The following is an 18,048-nucleotide window of genomic DNA, read 5'->3' as shown; positions in this document are numbered from 1 at the left end:
TGCTTATGTTTTCAGCTCTGTTTCTCTTTATCAACACTATTAAAACATCATCAATCAATTTGCTGCTCACTGCACAGACTGGCGAAGAGTAGTGCTAGTGCTTTTTTCAATAAGTCCGTTCGTACATTGATAATTTATTGCTTTTGAACAAAATTCTTCACACTTCAATCGCTTTGATGAGGTTATCGGAGCTCTTGTTAACCTTATGTCACATGTGAAACTATGAAGCACCACCAAACAAATGTTGCAGTGGTCGATTCCTTTTGGTTGTTGACAGCACGTCTATAGTTATAATTTTTTTGCGGTAAATGCTTAAGAAAAAAATTATAAAGAGTAGATAATTTTTGAGAAATAATTCCAAATCGCCAATACAATACACTAGTTTAAACCTCATGTACCAGAGATGACTTAATCATCTATTTTGGAAGCATCTCGTAGTCATTTTTCAAATAAACAAATTTCTATTCCATACCTATAAATCCTTTCTGTAAACTAAAACCAATCCTCCTATGCTATGCACGTCTTCTTTCCTTTTGCCATTGTGCCGCTTTGCGCCCCAGTCTACCTTGACTAATCACATTTCATACGGATTCTTTTACAACATTTTGCTGTATATTATTATACATGCAATCCAAAAACTAGTCACATGGAATGACGCACCTTTAAAAAGCAACTTTCTATGCACGTAAGCCGTTGTTTGAAAAATGATAGACTCTGATAAGTCGATTCCAATAAATGGAATACTAAAATGAAACAAAACATTAAAAAAATATACAGAAACACGGCACACGAAGAGGATGATATCACAATCCATCCCATCCATTCGGGCGATACCCATTTTAAGAAGTCATACAATGCAGACAAACTTTTCGTGGTCATGCCATCGAACGACAGCGAACGACACTAGATGGGGAATTTCGGGAGGGCAAATCTTAGCATCTAATCATTTATAATTAATGATCAATTTTCTATCCTTACATACATTCGTCCACTATGCGATCGTCTCAGCTAGGATCACTGCGTTGGAATATGCGATGACTTGAGCTCGATCCATCTTTTCTCGCCGAGGCTGAAAATTGAATGTATTTGAATACGGAGATATGAAATAATAATAATCTCTCCAACTATTTACGCATTTACAACACACAAGCCCCAGACCGCTGGAGCGAGCAGCGTGCCGCATACTCCACGGCAACGGCAACGGGATATTCGTCCCGGATAAGGAAATACCTTACCAACGAATCGAAAACCAAAGCGTTGTCCTCGACTGGTGTCGTGTCGATCGACCGCTCGACATAATTAATGAGGAGCTGCGTATCTTTCGCTGTAGTCCCTACCTTAAGCAGTGGTTCAACGATCGTTGAAGCTCAAGAATTCTATTCTATTCCGCTTTTTTTATGGCGATCACTTTATTAAGTAAGTTGTAGTGTTATTTTTCTCTTGCCGCTTAGTGCGGTTTCCGTTGTTCCTCCGACCGTTCCAGCCAGACGATTGGTAGATCGAGCCAACCCGAGAGCTTCGGGATGGTAATGAATTAAGACATCGTTTTTATTCGTCCAATCCCTACACACTCACACGCCCACAGCGTCGTTTCGCCGTGACAGGATGGAAGTAAAACATTATAACTAACTTATTAAATTTAAAGATCATTAAGAAAATTTATCATTGTATTTAAGATCATCAATTACGGAATTGTTACGTGCCCGGTTTCCGATTGCAGACGACACATTGGAAAGATTCCTTCAGATAGTTTGTCGGTTTTGGTTTTCATTTTCGTATTTTGTCGATCTCAGTTGAGTTGAAAAATGAACGTACATTGCCAAGCCATACTGCCAATCGAATGGCAGCGATAGGAGCACGATCGACGATCTTGTCACAAAACTGTAAGTTACGAAATGCTACAGCTAAACACCGACAACCGTAGAGCAGACACGCACATATGGAAGATTCCTGGAGTGTAGGCCATATTGAGCAACAAAACGACTTTCATTTCGTTTCGTTTTAACATTTCATTCCTAGATACACGATAGGATCAAGCAATGAAACATTCTATTGCATTCGCTTGTTATGCTTTTTTATCCACCGAAATGCGGTTGGACAACCGAAAGCCTTCATTAGGAATAGCAAACAAGGGATGTTGAATTGAATTGACTTTTCCCCCTAGTATGATATGAGCCGCAACGTTTCCCATCCAACAAACACCGCTTTTTTGGTATTTTTTTTCTTATACACTTAACATTCGAAAGTCCTTGTCTGAAATGGTATTCATGATTTAATTACTGCGACCCAGGTAACGAAAGGTTTGTTCGTCAAATGGATGATCGTCTAACTTGGTACGATCATTTTACTTTTGGCAGCACCTGTTATAGGATTGGACGAGTATTACAAGTAATACAAAAAATTGTACAATTTTTTTCCCAAAAGTTATCTAATGTTAAGTTTAAATGAAAATTTTACACGCCCGAATCACAATTTATTTAACTTTTAACATCGAGGTAAAGCTTGATGTAAGCAGTAGCTTGCCACTGAATTGTTGATGAGCAGAATATATTTTCTTAAATTAAATCATTAATGAGCAGCTCGTTTCTTTCAATGACATGTCATTTTTTTTTTCCTCCCGGGGTTAGTTCTCTAATCTTCAACAGGCTTCAATGATATTTCAACCGATTCGATGCATTAAAACGTTTAAGTTTGAAGAGTTTTGCACCAATGTGGTAAAACTTTTACAAACTCCTCAAATCCACCTTCCAATTCATTACTGAAGTGCTGGAATATGTAAGCAACAGTGTGTAAGCCACTGCAAGGTAACAGTGGCTTGCAATTCATTAAAGCGTCCGGTTTTCCTAGTAGGATTGTGAGTATGATTATGTCGTAGGATTAAATCGCGATATGAAATAAGGCAGTGATTTAATTTTTCAGTGTAGTGCGTACTGTAATACGGGAATTTGATGAGTGCGACTGCCTTCTCAAAGCGTCCCAGTTTTCTGCACAAAAGAGGATCGGCTAGCATCTCGTCACTGAAGTTAAAGGATTGGGATTGTTTGCGACGGGGATTAATTACCACTCATAAATAATATTTCAAAGCGCATGGAGTAGGCTTGGAAGCAAGTTAGGCTGTTTATTTGTACTTGAAAGTAGGTACAGCTCACTACAGGTCCGATGCATTCGTTCACATTTTGATATTTGTCAACAGAAACGAGAAACGATGTGAGGTTGCTATGATGAAAAATCAAGAAATAGCCGCTTTCTTAACAGTTGTTCTTCGTGTGTGATACTGAAACACTGTTTCACCGTGTTGACTACGAGCTTGGGACGACTCACATCAGGACATATAGGAATCGAGTTGATAAGAAAGGGTTGAACAGCGATGAAATTATGTTTTTAATCTTCTACTGCCTTCTAGAGGTTAGTAAGATGACTGAACAAGTCGCTAACGAAATCATTGTTGAAACAATCTCCAGATCTTGAACAATAGCAGTTATACGCATTGCGTAATTGTCCTTTTCTGGCAAATCATGAGCAACACTTTCACTTAGTGCCATCAAGATGATGGTACGTCAAGACTTTTTAACAAGATTGTATCTGTTTTTCAATCACGCTTCAAAGTTTTCGAGGAACCAACGTGGCTTCTGACTGTAATTAATAACATTCTCCTTGTTTGTGATTTCGTGAGGATGAGGATGTTTTGGTTTTCCCGAAAACCAGAAATACAACAGCAGAGCTTGATGAGCGCCATTAAAAAGCCCCGATTTTACCATCAACCAAGTTAGTCCAGTCAGTGGTAAAACATCTTTCAACTAGTATAAACTTTCACCACCACTCCTGAATTGATAGCCGACCAGAAAGACAGACGCATCCTTCGTTCAAAGATGGAAAATCTTCGAAACAGCCGACTCATTTTTTACGCTTGCTTCTAAAGACCGACTGTCGAGAAAACAATTACAAAATCCGAACAACTGGCGATATAATGTTGCCCAGCATTTTCCCAAAAACAAGCACTACTGCTACTCCCTCAGCAGGAACAAAAGCTGAAAGGATTACATCTTTTTGCTCTAGTGTTGGCCCAGGAACCAAAGAACAAAACGCATTCATAATTATGATAATTATTACCTCTCATTAACGACAGCCGCAATCGGTTTGTTTGTGTTTTCAAGTGTTTGCTGGTTAAATGACAGTCTTTTCGGCAACATTCTGTTTCATGCTGAAACGCAAAGTTAAGAGGTTGAAAATTTTTTGTTTCTATCTTTTTAAAACACTACGCGTTGGTCGTTACTTTTGCATAAGCAAACAATTTTGCAATGTGCCAATGTCATTTTGTTCGCACCTGTAACTGTGGTGTAGGCTTGATTGTACAAATAATGTCATGTAAATGTTTTTTACAATCATTCTTTTCATTCGGTAATGTTCAATTTTATCCATTTGCATCATGTTTAAAGTGAAATCTTCTAAACTATTTCCAGCTACCTTTCATATTGATATCCTTCTTGTTGTCCATGTTGTCAAGTGTTATTTCCAGTTGGATGATTCGTCATCGAGTTTTGTTGGAATATGAACGCAGGTTCCATGAGAGTGACATTAAAGTGAAGAGAGATTTTCATCAAGAAAAAACTCACTGCCGTGAGAAAACTGCTCGAAATAGTCATACGCCAGATGGCTCTGAATAGAAAGGAAATGAAATTCACATAAGCTTTCGCATAGCACCGCAAGATGGCACTTACATCGACACAAATGAGGTTCTCAGCATGGGAAAAGCAGTCGGATGCATGGCTTGAAAAATTCCAATTTTTGTGAATTACCATACGCGGCTTTTAATAAGAACGATTGTTGTTCCAGGTTAACAAAGTATAAAAACTTTTTTTTAAATCACCTTCTGATTTATATGCCTCTTAACTTACCATAACTGAGGAGAGTGTTTCTGTAGCCAGGACGCTAACATCGTTAGGGTTACGCTCGGTAGGCATCGAATTGGCCTAGCATTGATCGCTTATTATGTCGTTTTTCTATATCACATACCAGACATCCGTAAAAGTAGGAATTATCATCTTCTTTCTCTTCTTTTTTACTTAGTTCTACAACCTAGTACCTCGGACTAGTCTGGTTTTCATGGCTTGATTTTACTCGCAGCTGGATCGCCGGTCCTGTGTATAGAAAAAATAATACTAAATTCGAATACGTTCAACAACTTATACGAAAAGAAACAACAATTTTGTTATTTTTACAAATACATTGAAAATCTCCTACAAACGCAATTAATTGTTTTAATTGGTTTCATAATTATGGTTATGTTTTACTGAGTGTGTTTCCAGTGTTAGCTAGCCATTTAAGATATTAACCAACACAGGTACATTCTTTTTGTTTAAATTTTAGTATGACGGCTCACCACCGTATTGTCAGCACCGCCTGTGGTAACTATGTTACAAAAAACAAAATTGTATACAAACGACATTTCCTCCCTATGATTTGTCTTGTCCCGAGCTTGCTCGGTTGTGAATGAGTGGTGTTGCTGGTGGTGATGATGATGTAGAAGTGAATACATGTTCTGTTGGTCCGATACTATTGCTGCGTCTATTGATTCGAAGGTGATTGGTTGCAACTCTTTTTCCAGCTATTGTAGTGTTGTGGCCATTCTATTGTTGACCATTCACGCACAACACCCCCGAACCCAACGCCAACGCAGCCCTAAACACTTGACTAAATTGGAGAACATGAAAAACGCATCCCTCCTTTTACGACAGTGTTGAAATTGTCCCCGAATGCCGAATTTAAAATGTCCAAGTATGCCTCGGATATATCTCATGTATGGTTTGGCTTGACAGCAAAAAGTTCTTAACATCAGAGTCCTGTGTTTCATCTTATTAAATGAAGCCTTCGGTTATATTTGTGAAATTTTACAAGAAACAACGTTCCTCAAGTAACATTACTTTAGTTCAAGGACTTTTGGTACATGCTGCCATTCGTGTGGCAGCAATTAGTTACGATTAAAGTCTCTCGGCTCAAGGAAAAATCATTAACATTATTATCCTTCCGAGGACATGGCACAGTTGCACGTCATCGCCTACTACCGATGAACTAGGCATCGAAGAGAGCCGAAAGGTGAAATATCCTGCTGTTGTCGTTTCAATAGCTACGTTTCAATTTCAGGACTGAGGCCAGCATCGGTAAAGCATTTCAATCCGAAGCGACAAGGACACGGCAATAAAATTGTCGTGCGAGGAAAACGGTTTCGATAGATCAGTGACCTTGGGCAATGGATCCTGATACCGTCTCGTGGCTGCTTGCCCATCGTCGGATACTGTAAAGCAGGCAAGATTCCGGTCGTGTGACCACCATTTGGAGAAACGTTCAGGCAAGTAGGAGTCGTGTGCATATTTATTCTCACATATTGGTGATTTTTGAACCGTGATCCCACCTAGCAGGACGTCCGAGCAGACGAACACGGGTATCTCGGAAATGTTTGCTTTGCTTTGTGGCGTATAATTTGTTTTGAACAAACTAATAAACAAATAAAGCATCACACACTGTGCGCGCGTAGAGCATAACGACATGTTTTCTAGACATCCTATGCCTACAACACGAGCATTTGTAGCATTTCCACTAGTAACCATAGTGCCTCTACATGACATCAACGTTGATGCACTGAAGATCACGCTGATTAGCAATGTTGAACGTATAAACAAAGTAAGCTTCTGATCAAAGCGTGAACATGTGATTGAACCATTCGATTGGAAATCCGAATCCACAGGCGATAATTGCCGTATCCGGCCGCTTCCGATCGCAATCGTAATTATGTTAGCCGGAACCTTGGACATCATGCGTTAGAGTCGCTAGTTCCTGTAGTAAGATTTTCGATTTCCGCCTCGATATTGCGCGTGCTTTCCGTACACGACATTGTAAAACCATAAAGCAAAAACGGAGTTCCTTGCTTTTGCCATTGGTAATTTTTCCACGGTGTGTACCAAGCAACATATTTAGCTAACTACGGGTTTGAGCATACTTTCCAAAGCATTTAGTTTGGGTAGAAACCTAACCTTAGATTGAAGAAAATTTCAAATTCAAACAAAATTTCTGGTTGACGAATTACTTTATCACTTTATTAGGTATGTTTTATTAGGAACGGTTTTTCTTATGACCTCCAATATCGAAGGGACGATCCGGGTTCTTTCGGTGTATTTGACTCATGGAAAAGTATTGCCACTTCGCATTGTACACCGTGCCGTACCAACTGCAGCACACCTAACATTGGTTGTCGTGTTTATTTTCAAAAATTTTAATTTTTATTATAAGACAACCATTACAAAACGGGCCTACGAACGGATCGTTCGTATGCCATGCCGTTCACCGACACCAATGCATAGGCGAACGCATATTCTACCCATCCCGTGTAAGTGCCACAGCTTTGCTCAAAGAACTCCGGGGAACCTGCCATCTTTTCCCGATAGCACACAAAGGCCAAGGAACTGGCATCCGGGATGAGCGGACTTTATTGGTATCATTAGGAGTGTAAACTAATAAAATAATCCTCAACAGCACGTTTAGCGAGCCAGTAGAAGACAGTCGTGTCCGTGTTCGTGTGCCTGAACAAAATTGTAAAAGTTCATAAAGGAAGAATAATATCAAAACCTTCGTATTCTGTATCTCGCTTCTGCCAAGGCTAAAACACGAGAAACAATTTACGTTTAACTCAGTTATACAAGCATACAACTGAAGCAGATATATACATATATAGCATTTCTTCAACAATGTAGCAAAACTTATAAAATTGTAGGGAGTGTATGAGTTCGTTGAGTGCATCAAAGTTACAAGATGTCTTTACCAGTAGTAGTCATTACCAGTATATGTGATCGTGCAGTACCAGTAGTAGTTGGTACTTAAATTATGTACTTTATATGTATATAAATATATATGCAAATATATATGTGTATCATTCATCATTACAATAGATTCAGTCGTCTTGATGATCATTCTTGATCCAAACGGAACGTTTTATGTCGAGCAATGTGAAGATAAAGCAAAAGAAAAATCAAGAATGCTTCGCGGATCTGTCCCAAACCGGCTAATAAATTAACTCTCGGTACACATGAATGCCACTAGCAAGGTCGACGGTTGCACATGGTAGTTATAGGCAACTACTCTCGAAGCAACCCTCCAACTAAACCGGTATCGCAACGCGTACTACCCAGCCAGATCAAGACGCAAGAAACATTTCATTGCCAGAAACAAAGGTCCACAAAAAAAGATCGCAAATATGCCGCACAGTTCAGTTTGTACTGCAGATTGCTGCAGATTAAAAATTGTTTCGTGATTAAAATTATGTGGCGACAGTTCCGCAACATTAACTTTTTATGGGCCGAACAAAATACATATTCGTCTTTAGCGGAACTACAATTTAATTATTTACACAGTGTTCACTGCTGGCTGCCGCCAATTTCTCGGAAATGTGCCGCACAATAAGTAAATTTCTGAAACATGATAACAAACGAACGGAACTATAAAATTCAAACGAAAAAAAAACTACTTTCGTTCGACGTCAGTGCAAGTACGAAACATTCAATTCATTGTCTCACGCGCTTCTGCTAAACACTTGGCTCGATCAGATTAACGCCTAAATCTGTAAGGCAGCCAATCATGACATCTTACCACACTACTTCACCTTCCGAAACGCCCTTGCTGTGCTAACTGTGAAGCGATTATCTCGTCCTAAGCTGTCACCGTGGCAGATTTTACTCGCCTGCCGTCATCCGTTCGATACGTACGCCTTCGAGAGCATACTGCTCTCGGAAGAAACGCCACCCCTGCCGAACGTTGAAACTGCATGAGGCTTTTCTTTCTGTACGTCATTCGTGGGATGCGGCTTTCGACCGCCGCTGAGGGATATGATTGTTCCCTCGTCGCATTCTTTGCCTCCTGTTTCCGCCGAGGGATGCAATGCCAAAGCAAACATCCCGAACACCCATATGTTTAGCATTCCGCTTCGCACGCTGGTTCGCTGGTGTTTTCCGAAAACCATACACAGTCACACACGTATGAGAGATACATCCTGCCGGTAGTAAACGTTTTCTTTTTCAACGTTGGTTTAGGTGTGGAAATGAACAAAACTGCACTTTACCGCAAAATGTTCAAGCTCACCCCAGGACAGCTGCCTCATGCAAGTACGTCTCGCAGGGTCGATTATACAAGTATTCGGGATACGCGGAGTTTCTGCGCATTCAAAATCAGTATGGACCGTTGTGTTCGTATCTTTTGTGATTTGTTATTTATTTTATGATGGCAAATGGTGCTTTCGTCTTCTCGGAATCGTCATATCAAACTAGTTATCACATATCGAAGGGCTTCTTTAAAACTACATACGTCTATTTCCTTACTAACAGTTTACTGCCAAGGCATCACATGATCGCTGGGTAATTTAGGGGTTAGAAGCTGGGTACTAGTGGCTGTTACTGTCTTATACAAAACTCGAAGCAATATAACTAGCGTTCGATTGATACGGTCGATGATTGTAAGATGCTCCATTGGAAATGGAATCTAGATTCTGAAAACCATTTTGCGAGTGGTCCGAGAACTGTTGCGAGTAATAATAATGGTTCTGCGGGTGGTGCGAATGGTGGTAGGGCCATTGGCTGATCGGAAGTTGATCAGGCTGAAGATTTCCTACCTGATGAAAAGAGCTTGGAGGCGTAATTAACGACACTGGTCGCATATCGTTACCGATCGGAAGTTGTGATTGTTCTAGTACGGCCGATCCCTTGGTCGACGGCTGTAACAGTTCACCATCCAATGCTAGATCCGGCGTATTGGTCGATGATGAATGATCCTTCTTGGCTTTCATGCGTCGATTCTGGAACCAAATCTTGATCTGTCTTTCGGTCAACTTGAGCGTATTGGCGATCTCTATACGACGTCTTCGATTCAAATACCGGTTGAAATGGAACTCTTTTTCCAATTCAAGCGTTTGATTACGGGAGTACGATTGCCTAGTGCGCTTGGAAGGCTCTTTGGGATGATCTGAGAGAGAGAGAGAGAGAGAGAGAGAGATATATTTAAAAAATAGGTTTAAAAACATCATGGCAAATGTTCCGGAATATCAGCATACCTTCAGAATCACCATTTTGGTTCCAAGAGTGTCCTGCTAGCCCGTGTGATGAGATTGCACTTTCCATATCCTTTGGTGAAAGAGGCGGAGTGCTTACACCATCATAGTTCGGTGTGGACGGTTGCCCGACATTGTGTATTGTGTAGTTTTCGCCCTGTGTCGTATCAACACCGTGCTTAGAGGTGTTGTCCAGCAGACTATCGATACTATCATCGGTCTTGTTCGGCGACAATGGCACAATGTCAGGAACAATGCGGTCACTGGCAGCAGGAGAGAGAATACCACTATTGCAGCCTATCGTCATTGCTGTCCGACGCACGGTTTCCTTCCTTACGCCGTTAGCGTAATGGGGATTGTACTTCAGCTTTTTAGCCGGATTAGTAAGAAGTGCTCGAAGGGCTGGAGAGTCCGTTGCGATGCTTGCCTCGGCGGTAGCCAATTTTTCCGTGTTTTTTGTATCTTCATCAGAATACTTTCGTTTTGTAGCTGGCTCTTTTGCAACTTCACCAATCTTTCCGCTACTCACTGTTCCTTCGCTAGAACACTCGGTCCCATTTGCTCTAAACCAGTACTCGCCTGTGTGCTCTTGTGTTCCATACGCATTATGATGTGCTAAAGATTGATATGGATAGCCATAGTAGCTATCATACTGAGCTCCGCACTGATCTACTTGCTGATGTCTGCCGTTGAACTGGTTTGAGGTAAATTGCCCATCAGGATAGTATTGTCCCGGTAAAGCATATCCTACTGCCGCGGAAGATGTTGTTGGCGCGAATTGATTATCCTGCTGTTGTGGCGGTGCGTACTGCGGTGTTTGTAGTTGTTGTGTCTGAGACATACTCGAATCACTATCCGTATACTGTAGAGCTGATTGACATTGGTTTGCAATGAACTGCTCTTGTCCAAATGGTGAATAGTTGTAGCAAGAGTTGTAGTAGCTGGTTTGGTACTCATTGTAGAGTGGATGTGTTGCTGCCATGTTGCCGTTGCAAATGATTCTAACTCGAGTACACAATGTGAGCTTGCGTTAAAAATGCTTGCTAAACTAAACCGATCTTCTCACGCACGATATCCACGAACGAATGAGTGCTGCATCAACTAAGCTGCTGATTTTTGTCATCGAATTCTCTACCTTTTCTATGTGCTCGGATTTTCGCATCTATGGCAATAACACGTCCAGTGGCACACGACCTCACCTAACAACATACGGCAGGCGGAAAAATAAATACAATAAAACATTTCTGCATCCTTTGCACTCTCCTGCAGTAGGACCATTTTGAGGGTAGATCCTAGAATAGGCTTAAAAGAAGAGAAGCAAAGATAGAGCTGCAAAGGGACTGCGGCATTTTCCCCTCCGCACTGGATAGCGGCAATGATTACCCTAATCCTAATACGCACAAGACACACACACGTGTACATCGTAGGGTCAAAAGTACATAACAAGGTTCAATGTAAGTGATACATACGAAACCCATACTGCATCATACATATCTATTTACACCCACCAATATTAATGCATCGGAAGAAAAAAAACAGTATTGAAGTACCTAGGTAAAGTAGTCACGCTCCCAGAGTTGCATTATTACTCAAGGATAGTATGGATTCTTGTGCATTGATACATTTACCTCCTCAAAACCAAGGCTATGACAGTATTGTAATTCAGCAACAGCCACAGCAATCCTTCATAATTGCTGCCAACTCGTAGGTGGTGTGAAGGTCAGCAACAATTTATGGCGGCTTCCGAATTTCTCATGAACGACGCGTGGGATGCCATATTAAACTTCATTAGTTGAAATTAGCCTAACGTAAACTGATGCATTCCTGTTGCTGATCGTCGGTTTCAGCAGGATGTATGATTTCAACTTAATTTATCTATAATACAATTTTGCTTAACCAGCTGTATGTTTTCCGGTGAACCGGCAACTGCTGTACACCACGGATCGAGGTAACAGATTTCCAACGTACAATCCACATTTGGGACCCTTGGGCACCCCTTACAATAACTTGCACTGTATATGTACCACCTTTACGAAACAGCCTTGCAAACGTGCACAATCAACAGAAGCTGTAGGTTTTTCATGTGGGATAAATTGAATTGTAACTCGTCGATACACCAAATCAGAGAGAGAGAGGAAGTTTGAGCATAGGAACAGACCCACCCGGAAAAATACAGCGTTTGAAGCGTACCGTACGTATCGGCCCATTTTGCCATCCTTTCAATGCAGCCACCCCCTAGCAATGGAAGCTGCCAATTTTTGAGCTTCCTAGCCTTCCTTCCCTTGGATTGATTGCACGGTAGGTATTGACGTTGATTCAGATTTCGATTTCCCTTCTACATACCCTAGTGGAAGCGTTTTGCAATCGGTATGGCACGCTTCCAAGTGAAAGCGAAACATCACCCGCCCCGGGGAAAGGAATCGAACGAAATCGACACAAAAATTTTGGTGCGGAAAAGTGCAGGCAATGAACTAAATAAATAGTCATAAATTAAAATAGTGTGACAGCGAGTTGGAACAATTGTTCCCGAATTCGACCGAACAATTTCACGTGGTGGCGATCCGACCGAGGGAAGCTAACGGTTCAACAACACATCATTTATCTCTCTGATATCTACGAAAGCGCGTGCGAATGGTTCAGCCTTACTCAACGAATGCGACAGATGTAATGCAAAATCAAAGTCAACTGGCTTTAGTTTAGATGTGCATCGTCGCTGAATTGTAGTGTCCACTGCCGTCATCAATAAGCCACCTCTACAGTAATGACGGTTTTGAGGAATTAAGCGGCACGATTTTCAACCTTCCTCCATTAAGACCCTCCAAAATTCGATTCATTAATCATGTGCAATACACTGTGCGTTGGCATGCAACAGGCGCCGGCAGATTGCATCCTATTTGTTCATTCGTTTCTTCAGACGAGCAGGCAAAAGTATTTTAAATCCAATGATGATTTCATAACCTTGTCCACGCAGCACTAGCCAGTGCTTCACCATGTTTTCTAATGGATTTCCATTCACGAGACACGATTACACCGACAGGTAACCATCAATTATCAGTAATAAATGATACCGGCTTCGTCACCAAGGCTAAGACAGTGGAGGAGAGTGTTTGCCGTTGACTATCTCGCTCAAGAACACCTTTCAAAGGATTATAAAACAATGCATTGTCATGCTCAAATGTCTTCTTCGATTCAAAATTCTTTGCTCATCATTTGTTTGGTGTTGTTGGATTAGCCATGGCATACAAAGAAATAACGCCTTTGGGATTTATTTTTCTTCAAGTGAGAACGCCCATCTAGTTCATTTGACACCTGTGATTTGAGAAAATGCGTCAACGTGTGGCTGCTGTGGCAATACTATTTACCTGTAGTTTAAAAAATACGCCTAGCAAACACATTTCAGATTTCCACCAAACCAAACCACCAAGGGTACATCCAAGTCGGATAAAATGGTTATCTTGTTTGACTACCCTAAACAAGTATTTTTGGGCGGGGAGACATGATTGGTTAGAGATACACTGCATTTGTTATTTGCAGATTGAGGCTGGGAACAGGTAGCAACTACTTTTAGAACTTTTTACCCCAATTTCTTCGCAGAACGTGGGTTAGGTAGATGATTTAGCTGGTAATTTCAAACACAAACTATAGCTCGGAATTTTAACTAGGATTATGCTGTCAATATTTGCAGTTAGTTTGATGTTTTACATTGTTTGCGCGAGTGTTGGGACATTCCAAAAATACTCCTCTGCTGTGTAATGCCGCTAGATACTTGGAATTTTAACACACAGTACTTCTTCTTCTTCTTGACCTGCTCGGGGTTGAGCACGTCGTGTAGACATGGTCAGGTCGTTAATCCACATCCAGGAAACTCGGAAACACATTTATGTTAATATATTTATTGTAAAGGACGTAAGGACATATTTCAACAAAACTTCCGCTAGTCAAACTTTCAAAATGACAATAAGGCGACGTGCTGTCATACTTAATAATAAATAAAATAATCAAAAAAAAATCATGACTTTGTTGGATTAGTAGACTGAAGTAATAAATTTAAAATTAAAAAACCAAGGTTTTTTATGTAATTAAACAAAGAAACTCATAAACCATGCCTTCAACGAGTGTATGCAGAAAATAGATTTTTACAGAAGAAACCACTACAGATCAATAATAAGACATTTGTTTTAAATATTTTGTACATTGCCAAAAACTTTGCAGCAGGATGTTGGAACAAATAATTGCTGAGATTTACCATCGACAACAATATGTTTGTTAGGGCGGTGCGGTGGTATAAGCGACAACGGGCCGGACAAACGGCAGGATCGGGGTTCAAATCCCATTCGGACCCGTCCTCCCGTAGTTGAGGACTGACTAACCAACTACGTGGTATAGGCAGAATAAAAAGCCATTTCGATGACTGGCATGACCTTAGAGGTTGTTGAGCCAATAAGAAGAAGTTGTTGGTTAATAAATTTGTTCATAGATACAATGAGTCCTATCTCGTAGAAGGTTTGAAATCATACATGTGAGATTATAATGTAATCAATTCGACATTGAATAATCAGTAACGCAGTAACGCATTTTATTAAGGCTTAAGGACACAGTTAAGCCTGGATGATTATCTTCTTCTCTTGCTATTGGAAAGATCTAGTCTAGGAAAATATCTACAATCTCGGAACTTGGCATACAATTACATGAATTGTTGGGTTGACGTACCCGATGTTTATTCAAACTTTTTTTAAAATTTATTTTAAGTATGACTACTTGCGCCGTATTGCCAAAACCGCTTGTGATAATTTTGTTTTTAAACTAGATTAACGGGGCATTTCCTCTCTTTTTTACCTTTTTCCGGGCATGCTCAGTTATCGTTTGAACTTTACTTTATTTAAAACTTAAAGATTTATAACTAACCAGAAAATATAACAATACTAGCTCACTGTTTAGCCAGCACATCTTCAACGAAATGTATTTTTAGTTTAGCTTCTCATAGCCAAACAATCTACGGTCATAATTAAAATTAAACAGATAACTGTACGCATCAATGATTCGTACATAGAAAAGAAAAACTACCCCCAACTACAACGAACAATATCCTATGTAAGCTTTTCTTTTATACTACCCACCCGTGTGGCGTGCAACTTGTTCTTTGGTTTATCAGTATTAATGGTGTTGAAAGACGAACCAAAACAAACCCATAAACTACTCGATATCCATCACCCAGCGATCAGTCAAGCATTCGCCGAGACGAAGGGGACAGAACGCACATATCAGATTCAAAGGTCGTTGTGAATAGCCGTGCTCCTACTAACCGTGCATTACAAGTTCGGTGTGCCGGTTTGGAATCACTGAACCATAAAGAACCCAAAGCATGCCTCCCCACATTGTACCGCTTCCGACCTCTACGGCTTACAGTACAGAGCGGCTAGGAACGGCGGCTGAGTGAGGACAACCTGCGCTCTAATAAATTACAATAATTTGTTGAAATTTATAATTTATTTCTTCATTTTCGATTCGTGATCGAGCTGAGCTGATTCTGATAGACGATTCTCCGCTGGTTGTTACTAGTTCCTGGTGTTTGATGACTCTGAAGGGGTTGGCTTTTCCCGCTTTTTTTTTCTTCTTTTTCTTCTGCTTAGAGCTATCCTTCAAGTAGCACAAAACTTTAAGCTATTCATGTGGTATCTAATCGTACGCACCCATTTGCCATTGCCACAAATGCTAGGTTATGTTTTGCTTCGTGCACCATATCTTACACAAAGCGCCGCTAAAACTATGCACACGCTTAGTTTACAAAAGGACGTTCGCAGTGGTTCTACCATGGAATCGCTTAGTGCGGTCTTAGACGTTAACGAAACAACAACAAAAATAGAAAAGCACAGTTTACGCCCCACGCTCTTCTCTCCATAATTTATTAGGTTAAAAATTAGTTAATATTTAATTTATAGCATTTCGAGCATTTCCTTTCCGCCACATGGGAAAGAGGCGCGCACACACACACATACACGGTGTCTCATGCCTCACCCAGTGGAGAGCAACGTGAAAAACAAAACCCCATATAAACCAAACCAGTGTCAACGAAACGATCCAAAGACAACGGGCATCCTGAGTAACAACTCAAACTCAAATTTATATGAGAACTTTCGGCGTCGACTTTGCTCTGTCCGCTCGAGACGTTAAACGACGCTTTTAGAAGCTAGAGCGGTGTGGCTCGATCGTGTCGACTCAGTCAGTATTTGGTGTCAAGCGGAGAGAAAATTTATGACCTTTTAAGCTGTGCTTTGACGTTTTGGGGCTGATTTTACCTCGCCTGTTTTATTTATGATAAAAATTAAAGCTTTATCTGCTTACTGTTTCCTTCCTGTGACTGTGATCTCATTTTCGTTAGCAAATGTTTCGTACGTACGATTGCCGCTTTGCCATAGTGATACTCTCCCGTTCTGGAGGATACGAAACATGCGCTCGCTGATTTTTCGCCAGCTTCTTGAAATGCCCATGCTCGGATGAGTGCAGAATATACGGATTGACGGAGTTGGTCCAAAAAGCTATCGCGTGTTTATCATAGTGGATGGGTAGAGCCCGATTTGCACCGGGCCAGTTATCGTTCACCGCTCCAGAAGCGTAATATAATCTTCTTGATTCGAAACAAAAAAGACCGGAGGATGAAATTAAAATAAGCGAGCAAAAAACACGAGGCTACTTCAAGCAATATAAATGCTACACCGAGGATAAAATTAATTAGATTTTTTCGTGTGTTGTTTTAAGGTTGGCGAATCGTGCGTTGCGTTTGTTTGACCGACGCGCCGCCGCTATCTGTTCGTTTGATAGTATTACGCCGAGGAGGATCGTTGAGGCTAGTGGATCATAACACTGTTTCAGAAGCTTTAATATAAATTTTAAAAGTGATGATTAGCAAAAAAAAACATGTTTTTTTTCGGATACACTGTAAGCCCATTCGCTGACACGTTTCACGTTCCATATGATGTTATGGAGGCTGAAACAGAAATGCCTTTGCATATGGTTGAATTTCACATTCAGACGAAAACGAATGCGAACAGATAAGAATCGTATTTAGTTTTAAGTTCACGGTCATTAAAATTTTTCAATTTTTAACCACTGGTGTTGAGTTTAGCGATCCTTTTGAAGTGACGACATGGTTATAAAAGACGATCGTTCCACTTGTGATGGTTCTCATTCCGATTGTTGAATCAGGCTTTAGACATTGCCGAATGTATTCACGAAACTCATCAAGCTCATCATGTTTCATTTGGAGTGTGTTCGTCTAACATAACAAAATAAATATCAATCTGCCATTCAATGTTTGATACGAAAAAGTGCAACGAAATATAGAAATATTTTGTGATTTCGCATTCAATTAAATTTTCATCTGTTTTATTTGCTTTAAATTGTTTAAAATTTTAAAAACTTGCTTCTATGTTATTGGTCTTCATTTATTTTCCTCATATATGCACAACCATCAGGACCAGTTATTGCAATCCCATTCAGTATGCTAGTTTTACTATTCAGGAACGGATGACTAAAAATTCCAGCACAACATAAATGGAATACGAAACGAAAGACAACGCAAAACATGGACAAAGTACAGAACTAGATTAATAACTACATGGTACAATGACAACCGTTGCTCCCGCCTTCCTGTAGGATCCTAACACCAGTATTCTATTTTTGTGCCTTTTATACACTTAAATATGGACATGCCAATCAAGTGACTGATACCATATGCGTAGACACCAATGTTAAGTAAATTTTTCGTACCAATGCAATATACTTTACTTTAAGATCTGTCTTTGCATTACGGAAAGAATATTCTTCTATCTCATAGCTACTAGTTTGTAAGCCCTAGATTTAAAGTACGATACAAATCTGGTATTTTTAGCTATGAATTATACAAGACACTGACAGTCTATTGTTGTGAGACCTGTTGCAGGCAAGGCAAAAATGGTATTCGA

At 40.3% G+C, this 18,048-nt stretch overlaps 2 protein-coding genes across 3 annotated transcripts in view; one reads left to right on the top strand and one right to left on the bottom strand.

Moving 5' to 3' along the window:
- The window catches only part of LOC126558262 (homeobox protein abdominal-A homolog), a 295,819-nt gene that overhangs the window by 251,811 nt on the left and 25,960 nt on the right, over positions 1-18,048 (top strand). The window lies entirely within an intron of this gene.
- LOC126557781 (segmentation protein fushi tarazu) lies at positions 9,443-11,069 on the bottom strand. The gene is made up of 2 exons (XM_050213661.1): positions 10,091-11,069; positions 9,443-10,002 (listed from the first exon to the last, which is right to left on the bottom strand). The coding sequence occupies exons 1-2, from the start codon at positions 11,067-11,069 to the stop codon at positions 9,443-9,445; spliced, it is 1,539 nt and encodes a 512-aa protein (XP_050069618.1).

The sequence above is a fragment of the Anopheles maculipalpis genome, chromosome 2RL, assembly GCF_943734695.1.
Source record: "Anopheles maculipalpis chromosome 2RL, idAnoMacuDA_375_x, whole genome shotgun sequence".
In the NCBI taxonomy this organism is placed as follows: Eukaryota; Metazoa; Arthropoda; class Insecta; order Diptera; family Culicidae; genus Anopheles; species Anopheles maculipalpis.
The sequence above is the reverse complement of the archived record's forward strand: the minus strand, read 5'-3'. Positions and strand labels throughout refer to the sequence as shown.

Coding starts and splice junctions, on each gene's coding strand:
- LOC126557781 (XM_050213661.1), bottom strand. CDS start 11,069: ATGGCAGCAACACATCCACTCTACAATGAGTACCAAACCAGCTACTAC. Junction 10,003..10,090: donor CCAAAATGGTGATTCTGAAG/GTATGCTGATAT, acceptor TCTCTCTCTCAG/ATCATCCCAAAGAGCCTTCC.